This window comes from Anastrepha ludens, chromosome 2 (genome assembly GCF_028408465.1).
Source record: "Anastrepha ludens isolate Willacy chromosome 2, idAnaLude1.1, whole genome shotgun sequence".
NCBI lineage: Eukaryota > Metazoa > Arthropoda > Insecta > Diptera > Tephritidae > Anastrepha > Anastrepha ludens.
Window position 1 is genome coordinate 100,002,604 of NC_071498.1, and position 12,641 is coordinate 100,015,244.

The 12,641-nt window shown below is 35.5% G+C and overlaps 1 protein-coding gene across 1 annotated transcript; it reads right to left on the reverse strand.

Moving 5' to 3' along the window:
- Nucleotides 1-405: 405 nt before the first annotated feature.
- On the reverse strand, nt 406-2,639 carry LOC128858713 (metallothionein-3-like). The gene is made up of 2 exons (XM_054095195.1): nt 2,542-2,639; nt 406-643 (listed from the first exon to the last, which is right to left on the reverse strand). The coding sequence occupies exons 1-2, from the start codon at nt 2,564-2,566 to the stop codon at nt 534-536; spliced, it is 135 nt and encodes a 44-aa protein (XP_053951170.1). The 5' UTR covers nt 2,567-2,639; the 3' UTR covers nt 406-533.
- Nucleotides 2,640-12,641: the final 10,002 nt, after the last annotated feature.

A 12,641-nucleotide genomic window follows, 5' to 3' on the forward strand; every position in this document is an offset into this window, starting at 1 on the left:
AGATAGGCCAAGTTGTTGAGATCGGTACTGAATTGATTCTTCCAGGTCTTCAGCACAACTTTCTTTTGCAGCCGCAATATTCTCTTCACTTCGGGCTATTCGTATGTCGATGGTTTGCTGAATAGTGCGTTCCGTAGGCGGTTACGAGCAAAGAACACTTTTCACGGAGCGTCTATTTTCGTAATGCAATTGTACGATTTGTAAACTTTGTTGAGACGTAAGCCTTTTCATGATGAACTGTCAATGAATACTGAAGAAAATTATGTATTTAGTTTGACAGTAGGTACGCATGATCTATCAAAAAACAATATTAGAAAAGTACCTCCATTCTGATCACCATTTATCAATGCAGGGGTACATACTCAGTTCAGTACTTTATATTATTTTTACATAAAAAAACATCAAGTTAACAACCAATTTTTTTGCTGAAAATTACTTTTATTTCATTATTTATCTGATTTCTCTATTATGGCACATAAAGTTCATAACATTATAACAAGCATTTTACTACACTTAGGAAAGGAGGATTTGCTTCAATTTTTGTTGGCACAACATTGCTCCCTGGGTCCATTTTTGCAGCAGCAATTGCAGTTCTGGGCACAGCAACAATTGTCACCGCATTTGGTGGTGTTGCATTTACAGGCTAAAATTACAAAGAAAAATGTTTAAAAATTTGTTTAAAAGAAGACAACAACTATGACTGTTGAATAACTTTAGATATTTAGCTGTGAACCTTTGGCATCATAGCCTAACTAACTTAACTGATTTTAGTATTTTTTTTTTTTTTGGTATCGTAGTAATATCACATGGACTAATAGAGTTGTTATTTTGTTTGGCATGGAAATGGCGATCAATCAACGCTTGTAACGACATCGTTAATCAAATAAATATAGAGCGTCAAAATATAATGTTTTCAATAATTGCAGCATCATCACCAGTGACACGAATCAAATTTTCAGTTTCCCAATATTTACCAATAGAATTATTTGCATGCCTACAAAACAAAGAAGATCATCGGACTGAAAAGACGAATTGACTTCGCGTTTATGTAAACACTGAAGGATCAATTCATGAACAGTTCATGAGAAGATATTGAAGAAGCTAATCGCCCGAAAAAATTAACAAGAATAAATGAAAAATTTCATTATAGAACATCGCATCCAATTTTGTTTTTTGGATAATTTTTTTTTACTAAATAAAAATTAAAAATTTGAGCAATGGAAATCTTTGTTTTGACCTTAACGCGCTCCACTGGTTACATTGTTGTATACTACAGCGGTCTAGTTCACAAGTGTCAAATATGTTTTGTGTACGACGTCATTTGAAAAAATTATAAATCTTCCGATAGGGTGATTCATTTTGCGTCTCACGCCGTTTTCATGCCGTAAAAAAATCAATCTCAATTTACATTTATAAAGGATGTTTTGGAAAATATCAAAAAATGAATATAAATTTCTAAATATCAAAAAATATGATTGACGTGTTTGAGATTCTTTAATGGGGAAATGTACATATCACACTTGCTTCAAACAGAAACTAATTTTAAAGTACACATAGAAAAAAGTAGAAATCTTAGCATACTTCAATGGATACAATATTTCTTTATTATTATTTTGACAAGAAATTCTTCACTTTTTTCTGATTAAAAAAGAAATGTATTTACCTTTTTTTGGTTGTACGAAAAAATTCGAAAAAACTTAAAATGCTAGAAAATAAGAGACGATACAAATTTATTCTTTAAGACAATGCGAGCCTTCACGGACTGGCTGACATAGAGTTTTTAAGCATTCAAAAGATCGAGTTAATGGGTCATACACCTTACGCCTGATTTGGAACCTAATAATTTCTTTTCTTACCGAACATCAAAAATAAAATATGAGTTCAACGTTTTGCCAAACATTAAGAAGCTGTTGAAGCATTTCAATGGCTCGTTTTGGAGGTATCACTTCTGAGTGGCAAAAGTGCTTCTGAAAATTTTTTTCTAGTGAATACCGAAGTGTATTAACTTCTAAGCAGAAAAATAATAAAACTATTTTCATTATTATTTTACAGCGTTTTCACTATTGGGCAACTCTCATAGTTATGCATTTTAAAAGCAAAGTAGTTTGAGTTTATGATACTATAGTTTAAGATTTCATTTACACCATTTTTTGAAGTAAGCATTCTTTAAAGCAGAGGTTGTGATAAATAAGTTACTCAGCCGACGTTTTTGGTTAATTGAAAATCACAAGGACAATTTCTGTCCTTTTTTGGTATTGTTTTTACCACATTTAAATCTTCTTTTATTAAATCTGGTCACCGAAGATATTTTAAGATACCAGTTCTGCATGGGATTAGGCATAAAAATCGCTACACTCACTTTTAGTTATTCACAAAACACAAATTTAACCATGCGATTTAATACAGATGTAAACAACAGCACTACTAATTAAAAAGAAAAAGAAATTCCGAATTGATATGCCATCGAAATTTGAATTTAAAAGCCGCCTCTTAAATTGACCGCAGTAGTATATTAAAGTTCTTTGTCCACGAACTACTTACTGTTGATACATTGCTTGCAGACCATTTTGCTTTTTAATTGTGCGTGGCGCGTTCTCTTGCTTTTCTATTATTCTTCACTAGCTACGCTCGACTGCTGACTGTTGTTCGAAAAGGAACTAAAAGCCTTTTTTATAGCTACATATATTGACTAACTATCTCATTAGATTTCAGTTATCGCAAATACGTCATCGCCGTGTGCAAAGTTAGAAAAATTTTCTTTCGCGTACTAACAAATTTCTTCTTATCAGGTGTTAAACATATCATAGCACATTTTGCACTCAGCTGTTTGTATGATATCACAAATTTCCTTATCAGTTATGAATATATGTACATATGAAATAATCATTTATTACAAAAATGAATGCACAAGGCTTTTTATTGTATTATTTATTCAAATTGTTTCGAGTGCAAATTTACTCATTCGATATTGTACCAGCATACCTTACCTTGGATCCTTCTGCAGGCTGAATGAGATAGTGAAAAGTCTGTTGTACGAACAAAATTAAGTCCGGTGTAAAATTCACTGGCCCTCAGCCTGTCCTGAAGTGGAGTTGAGTCGAGCACAAGGCAACTGATAGCCATCTATTGCATGCCAGGAGTCATAAATATACCTTGACGCCTGAAACTAAGATAAAACCAAGTTTCTGCTGAGGCTTAAGCAGCATTGTTAACTTAATTCTGCGGTTTATTCCTTAAGTACTCTAAAAGGTTATTTCCACAAGATTGGGGTTAGATACTCAGTTTTGTGTGGCAAGTGCCTAAAAGATGAAGTGGCAGCATTTCAGTGTGCCTGTGTAGAATCAGGCATACGTGCTTTTACAGAATGGCAGTGCTGGGATTTTGTCTTATTAAAAAATAATTCGCTATATAGCGACACCGAGTCCGGCGGGCTCGTTCCGTATAGGCAGATTAAAAAACGAAGCATGCATAGTAGGGCGGGTCGATTTAAAAATTGCTCATTGCTCTGTGAAAATCGTATTGTAGGGATCGAAATAAGAAACTTTGCCGAAAAAACTATACCTCTAAAACGAATTCTGATGTCCCCCAATTTGGGTCGAACTTTTGGGTAGGGGCAAAGTTTGAAAAATCCCACTTTGACCCATTTAGAGTGCTCCAATCGAGTCCAAATGTATGACCGACCCCCACTAACTTTGGACGGCCGATCCACCCATGCCAGTGGCACACCCCCTGGAACTCCCCTGGGGGGTTCCCCATACAATCATTTCAAAATATCACCATTTTTGGCCTTTACATGAAAAAATCAGCTAAATGGCTATGTTTTTTGTTTATTTTTATTTATAATATTATCTATTTTTTCTCTTAAGAAATTTATTTAGTCAGAACATATGTAAATGAAAAAATTAATTTAAGTGAGTTATAGAAAAGAAACTAAAAAGTTCGACCCAAATTGGCGGAAATCAGAATTCGTTTTAGAGGTATGGTTCCTTCGGCAAAGTTTCTTATTTTGATCCCTAGAATATGATTTTCACAGAGCAATGGGCGATTTTTTTGCCTCCCCACAAATCGACCCGGCCTAAATGCATATATGCATATATGAATGTATAATTAATTTCCTTAAACAGCGGTTAGAGCATAGGGAAAGAAGTTATACAAAATTATCAAAGCGACTGGAAGTCAAAAAGCGAAGACTCGTGAAGTCAAACCTTTGCGCAGTTAGAAAGTGTGGAAGTAAGATTTGTGAAAAATTGAATGAAAAAGATCGGTTAGCGATAAACGAAAACTTTTGAGGCATCCGCAGCAAAACCTGACACAAAAACTGGCTTGAAGGAGGACGAATATATGCCAGCTTTGTTTAATAGAATTACCTTTCTCCGCTATTGCAGTCTGATTCCTTCTAAGAATACCCCTGCCAAATTTTCCAAGGAATATTTTTATTAAACATTTTAACCTTCTATCGACCTTCCAATTCAAATATTTGTGAGATTTTAAAAAAATAAGTGTCAAAATTAACCACATAGGTAAGATATATTGAGTAAAAAAGCTCCACAAAAACATCCGACACTAAATTTTATTATGGACTCTTAAAGATAATATTTATAGTAAATATAGTTTTATAAGAGTACAGGTTTTTTTCAAATTATTTTGATGAACTTTAGACCAAACTTAGAAAACTTCAATACATTCCAAATACAAATTGAGACTTTTAGGAACAAATCGTCAGGTAGTCCCACATTTCAAAGCTCTTCCTCTCTTTTAAATGCTATACAGCATTTTGGTATTTTTTTCGTCCCATTTTGTCGCACAGTGTAATTATAATACAGTAATGGCACATAACATCATCCTAATTTACCAACACGTTTTGAGGGCTAAATCTCCCGAATGACGATATTTGCCTCTCTCTCGTGTTTGATTCTCTCTAGTAGCTCTAGTGCCCTGCAAAGAAGTCTAATTAGTCTGCCAGTCATTATTAAAGTTCTAACTAATACCCAGCATAAGCGAAATAGCAGCTTGTCCTTGAAGTGGGCTTGGAGTTAGGAGGACCTACTCCTCTTACTCTATTAAAGTGAATGCGCATAGCAAAAGCATGATGAAAAAGTCTCGAATACTGATGACATGATGAGCCACAATCTCATAGATATAAATTAAATTTACTCACCACTGTGCTTGGGACTTTAAATACCTTAAGCTGCCAGGTAAGATTATAATTGGCGTCAAAAAGCGCACGATTTATTAAGAATTTTGTGAAATTTAACTAATAAATAAATAAAGAACAAAAGAATCAAATGAAAAAGAAGGTCGCGATTAAGCCACGCAAACGAATATACACATATTTATAAGTTTTGACCATATTTTTTGTAATTAGTTTTTTTATAAAAATATATTTAATTCTACGATTTTTCTTCGATGGTCCCACTGCCAATGAAAAAAGTCACAAAACGAAAAGGTCAGCCAAGATTTTGAACTTCATTCTTTGGGGCTGAGTAAAAAGTATGATTCTAAATATGGGTCTAATAAGCCACAGAGACAATTTCAGAGCAGACGCTTTAAATGTTACACAGCTCGAACTGTGTTAAAAAGACATGGAAAAGTTTGATATGTGCGTTCTATGTTGCCCTACAAGTCATGGTGGGCATTTATCGGATATTTCATATTCACGGATATTTATGTTTCACACATAAATAGCAGAGATTAAAAAACATTATAAACTAAAAAAAACTTTTGGATAAATTTTGGTGTGTTTTATTTATGAAATAAAAAAAACTCTGCAGCGTTATTGGATCTCTCTGTACAAGAAGGTAATAGTTCACACCTGAAACCATCAGCTTTACTTTCTCTACGAACCTGCCCCGAAAGGAAAAATAATAATCTAATATGTAGAAAAGGTAATTGCGAATCGCAGTTGGGCAAAAGCCATTCAACTTTGCGCCCCCACAGTCTCACCGATTCTCCCATCCTAACACTAGTCACCAAATTTTAGAGTGAGCGCCACTGTTCACCTTCATTGCTTTTTAACTTAAACTGCAATATTAACAAAAATACATATGCACTCACCCTGCAGGAAAAAATTTCACTAGCATTATTTTGCCAAAAGTAAAGAAGCTGATGTGAGTGGCCGGTGACTTGTGACCAGTTCAAAACCAGCCCTTATATGGCGCAAGCATAAAGGCGTACTTCAGCAAAAAAGTTATGAAGCGCATTCTTGTTCTACCGATCATTGCGAAATTTCCTGTAAATGAATATTCAAACATATAACCATTGACCTCACCATTAAGAGGATCCTCTTGTGTGACGGGTGTTTTTACGCAATTTTTTGTGAGCATTTACGCAATTTTTTCTTCACTGTCCAAGAGCAACCTACCAAATTTGTATGAAATCAAAATAGAAGGTCATGCCAATTTTTCATTCAGTTTTAATATAAAACTGGTTTGGCCACAGCCACAGGACTTTCGAATATGCATACGCAACTTTCCCAACTTACGTTCCCAGGTTTCAGAGGAAGCTAGAGCTTTGTATAGCGAAAAGAAAACCACGTTTCCCACCTGGAGCCTCGCACTAACTTCTTGTTTGGATGTTGCAATAGTTACTTAACGCAATGTACCTACACTTTGGATTTATTTAGCGAGCGATTTATACCAATTAGTTATTGTATTATTAATTATCCAAACAGAAACAACTCTTTATTGGAATTACATGCACTTTCAGAGCCCTGAATATGAAAATCTATTTGCGCCCCAGCTTTTGATTCCCCGAAGCTCTTTGTTAGATGCTACGTTAAAATAACGTCTTAGAGTCTAAAAGTACACTGATGAATCGTTACAAAATTAAACTGATCATCGCCTTGTACAATCCCTCATATGAAGACGACAAGAATTGTGGTCTAGTCGTCTTTCTAAATGCCCATCAGGAAACTCGCATACTCTCTTATCCCCATCTACCTCATGCTCCGTTTCCGAGACGCATTTGATTGGTGTAAATTTGTAGCCAGTTGCGCATGTTGATACACTTGTATATATATATCTATGAAGAAGGGCAGTGGTATGCCATGCCACCAATGCAGCACAGCGGCAATTTTATTTCGCATTAAGAGATTAAAATCGAAATTAAAATTTAAATTAAACGTTTGTGCGCAAAATCATTTCAACCCTCGAAAGTGCACACAGAACAGCAACCGGCAGTGTCAGCTATATACCTACTAGATAGAGCAGTAGCGTCCATGACGTAAATTACATAGCATTCTTGACACGGCAACATGGTTCTTTAAATTTTTTTTTTTTTTTGTGCAACTTTTGTTTATAGTAAATGAATTTGGTAAGCAGAAGTAATGGGGTTTTAAATTTTTGGGAGAAAAAAAAAAATTTATTATAAGAGAAATTACATGACAATGGAAGCTTTACGCCCACTCAACTATCGGGAGTTGTTTTAGCTGCATGAGAACTAACGATATGGATAACTATAGTTTGACAGCTGAGAATGATAAACTTTGCTAACATTTCTGTTCAGTGAGGTTTGGGAAGTCATCATGAATCGTATACCGCCAGAGCAACGCTTCCAATTTGTGGAAATTTATTTTGAAAAAAATAAATCTGTTCGCAAAATTCATAGAGCACTGGTGGCATGGTCGGTCCTCATTTCCTTCAAAATGAAGAGAAAGCTGCCTCTATGGTGACTGATGAACGCTATTGAGCCATGCTGGATGGATTTTATTTTCCAAAACGTAATCAGTATTTCCGCATGAGTACCGATCACCCAGTGATCAGTGAACACCGCAATGAATTTGGAAATTGAATGGCGGCGAATTCCCATCACCTTAAGCGTTCTATATATATCTATCGCGTTGGGGCCATAGTGTTTTTGAAATAGCACACGATGAGACAGACCTCCATCTGTCTTGCGCTTTTTTTTGGAAGAAATTGTGCAGTTTTCCTTTAACAACGGTCAAGGGAGCACCGATGTCTGAGAAGGGGACAACTGAAACCGATTCTGCCGATCCCTTCCTGGCAAGCTCATCGACAATTTCATTTTCCTCTATATTCCTGTTCCCAGGAACCCAGAAAAATGTTTCCTGCACATTTGAGTTCCTCCTTACAGGAGTTTACCAGAAGAGAGCTGAAATACGGCGACGACTGGGCCTTGATCGCAGCTTGACTATTGGAAAAAACGGAAATTAATAAAAAAAATCTGAAAAATATCAGCATCCATAATTTGCTTTAATACCATGCCCTAAAAAGTAGATCATCTGCATTTTTTCTTGATTTTAAAGGCACAAATTCAAGAAGGTTTTTTAAAAGTTTACGCTGGTTTTAAAAGAGATAAAGTCAAGTTCCTCACGCGGCATCACAATCGACTACAAGCCTGAGTGAGTCCCATAGTGTTCAATTGCTACAACCTAACCTAACCTTCGTCACGATAGGAATACAAAAAATACTGGGTAATGACGTCGATTTTATCCTCTTAATTTGAAAGTCAAGACTTCGTAATTAAATAATACTTGCTGACCAACGAATTAGCCAGGTTTTTGGTCATATCCGCATAGCTTAAACGAAAGTTAGGTAACTTGTCATCTTCCATACTGAAAGGCATGTCATGTCAAGGGTGCTGTTGGACAATCACCCAGTATTAAAATGTTTGCCCAAATAGCATATTTTAAGAATCAACTTTACATCAGCTAGTAACTCAAATCAAAGAGGTGCTGGAAGTAAAAGGATACAAAAAGGGGTTTTTTCTGGCACTGAGGAGGCTTCTGACTAAACTATCAACAGATGACTAAACTATATGACAGCCGGATTCACTATTGTCTAAAAAACTGATCATCGTAGAAGGAATGCGCGTTCTCGGTGCCAATGAAGTTGTTCTCAAGGTCATCTCTCGCCGTTTCTATGATATCTGTTATTTGATACCTTTTCTAATGAGATACAAAAACTTCCTACACAAATTTATACGGAAGATGTTTCTGCACTAACAACAGGAAACCCCCTACGAGTGGTTGTGCTAAAACGCAAAAGATCCTAAATAGGATTGATAAATGATGCATACTGGATGTTCTAGGCACGACAATCTTTACTATTATGCAAAGTGAAGTCCGGAATGTTTTGCACTATATGTCTTTAATGGTCCATCAAGAAAAATGCGATACATTCATCAATATTATTACAATAGTGAAGCTATGATTCCAACGACTCCATTATGATGGGCCAAATACTCAAAAAATCATGGAAATCGTTAATTGTGTCTTACTGAAGCAAATAAATTGACGCGGAAAACGTGAAGCTAAAGTAAACCCAGAGCTCAAAGTTTTTGGACGATGTCGGAGAGCATTTAGCAAAGCTTGGGGTCTGACACTAGCTTTGGTGCTTTGGGTGTACTCAGGTTGGATCAGGCCCATTACGGCTGCAGAACATGTTTGTAATCTCATGCGCTGCTCTTAATGCCTTGCTGAACTTGGTTTCACTGGTTTCAAAGGCTCATGAGGAAACTATGAATATGATCGATTGGTTGTATTTCTATGGACAGTAGCACGAAGATCGGACTTTAAGATTGAGAAATTATTTAGAAAGATTCATTGTGCCAGAAATCCCATGTGGTAAGAAATACAACATCAGCCAGATTTCCAAAGAAATATTGAAAGATTCATAATCTCTTTTAAAAGAGCAAAAAACAAAATGGCACTGGTTAACTCCCTCACGGGATATTACGCAGACGCTCAATCGCAGGTTTTTTCAATATTCAATGCTTAACACCTGCACAAAAAATAAATGCTTCTTGAGAAAGCTGTGCATAGCGGTAAACAAACTCCTTCACCGAGATGAAAATGGTGATGGGTTCATCATAGGGTATAAGCCATTGGGTCAGCATAGGCAATTAATTGGCAATACTCTTCCTGCGTTTCCGGTATTCGCTAGATTAAAGCAGATACATTTTTGCGAATAATTCAGCTTCATTCTCTAGGCCTCAACAGATTTCTCGGATTCATTATAAAGTAGAGGAAGCTTGAGGAGGAATAAACCTGGTAAAAGCCATCCACTCTTCCGGTTTCCCCAATAAAACTTCTTCTCTTAGGTCTCGAGCAAAATTGACGTCGATACTTAAGCTTGGGTTTCCAAATATAATTTCACGCTCTATTCAGATCCATCCATTCAATTCGATGGATAAACGGATAATAAAAGTAGAAAATTATTCGAATATAATTAACTCATTAGCCGTTCACTTTAGACTATTCCGCATAAGCATCCGTAACCCACTAATCGATCGCATGCAAATTTCCTCACATTTATGAGGGTTTTTTATTTATTTCCCCCAATGCAACCGATTTTATGGTTCTTTAAAATATTCCCCATGATGATTAATACGCTTTTGTATTTATTTGAACCAATTTTCAAAGCTCTATATCCAGTCGCGTTTTATTTTAGAGAGTATGAGACCCAACGTGAATCCACCTTTTTTACCATAAGGAAATCATGCAAGACCTTATGATCCCCGCCATAATAACACCTATGGGTCCCTCAATCTTGGTCAATCATTTCGCGCACATCAGTATTTTTTGGCACAAAAAATGGAAGAAATAGTCGCAGGAAAAAATTTAGGTTTAATACCATTTTTTGACGAGATGAGTTTTTATAGCCATTATTACCTGAAAAAATTACTCACAACGCTATGATCAGATGGCACCTGACAACACTAGAAGTGTTTAACGTCAGAAATATATATAGCAACCCTTGTAAAACTTTTAAACTTTTTTTTTTAAATCTATAATCTTCACATTTAAAAATTTTAAACCTACATTATTTTGGTTGAAAAAAATTGTATTACTACTCCTAGGATTACTAAAAAAATTTTTTTGTTATTGTATTATTTTTTATTACAGATATTTTTTTAGTATAGAGGTCCGAAATATGTAAACCCTTAAATTTTCTATTCTGATAATTATTTTTCTAAATTTTTAACATAATCGGTTTACCGGCCCATCGCCTATAACCTACAGACATATTTATAAACACACTAGGTTTTTCAATAAGTTTCACAGTTGGATAAATTAAGTTTCATTTCATTACAAGCCATTTGATTACAAGCCATTTAGTACCGACGTGTCACAGTATTTTCTACAGAGGAAAAAAATCAAGTCTTGTGCGGTGATTGAATTCTTTCTTTTTTTTTGAAGGTTCAAAAGCAAACGAAATTTATAAATTTATAAACGAATGCTTTAATCGTAGTAGACCTTCTTTGTGATAATTTTTCTTCAAGGAGTTTGATAGATAGTCTCCTATTATTAGGAATTTCCTTAATCGATGAATATGTTACTCGCTTCACACCCCACTGCAAACCAAGTTTTTTGGATGTATTCTGCGTCAATAACAGAGATTACGTCAGTCATATTGATCAGCTTCCTATGGCTGAAGTTTCTGACCACGAGTTGATATTCTTATCCTGCAACATCCAGTTCAACAGACAAAATCAAGTAAAGGAGTTATTCTTCAGAGACTTTAAGCTTATTCAACATTATCTCTTAAATAACGAGGCTGCCGAGCTTAATTGGATTAACAGGGGATGGAAAACTGCAACATTTGAATGCTTTAGTCAGCCTCCTATTTGATAGGTTTGTTCCGTTGCGTTAAGTTAAAGTCCATGGAAACAGGAAACCATGGGTTACACGTGAGATATTGCCCTTAATTACAGAGCATAGTAAATCATATAAGAAATGGAAAAATGATAGATAAAAACACTCACTAGTGGCATAGATATCGTGTAGCAAGAAATAAAGTAACTGCAATCACTAGAGATGCCAAAAGGACATATTTACAATGGAAGCTCAATGATAGTTTACTTTCGAAAGTCCTATGGAAAAACCTTAAATCCTTAGGTGTCTCAGGAGAGGATAAGCCCGTGTGCCGTTTAGACCCAGAAATCTTAAATACTCACTTTCTAGTATCTAACAGGGCTCCACTCGACATACCTGTAAAAGTTCCTCTACGAGTGCATGTTGATGACGGTGAGTTTGAATTTGTGTCTGCAACAGAGATGGATTTGTTACAGTGTGGACATACTGTCAAATCTAATGCTATAGGGACCGATGCCAGTGTCTTAAATTGTCTAAAATTATTCTACCATTTGAAATACCATCACTTACGTACATAATTAAGTTTTCACTCATCTCATCTACATTTCCGTATCTCTGGAAGATAGCAAATATAATACCTGTGCCAAAAATAAAATGATCTACCGCTCCTCAGCACTTCAGACCAATAAGCATTTTACCTTTTTGGCGCGACCGATTACCTGCTACTTGCACTAGAATAATCTGCTGAGTAATTTCCAGTCGGGATTCAGAAGTCTGCTCTACAGCTATGCTTAACATATTTGAAGATGTTCGTCCTGCTTATGAGAAAAATTGCTTAACAGTGTTAGTATTGCTTGATTTTTCGAAGGCTTTTGATATTACTGATTACAATATTTTGCTGGAAAAATTGTGTTATCACTATAAGTTTTTTTTCTCTGCAACTAATAAAAAGTTACCTTTCGCATCGGCTACAACAAGTTAAGTGTGGTGATAACTACTCAAGCCTAAAACCAATTACGTCAGGGCTCTATTTTAGGTCCAATTTTATTTCGCATTTTTATTAATGATATTATTGAGTGTTGCCAAC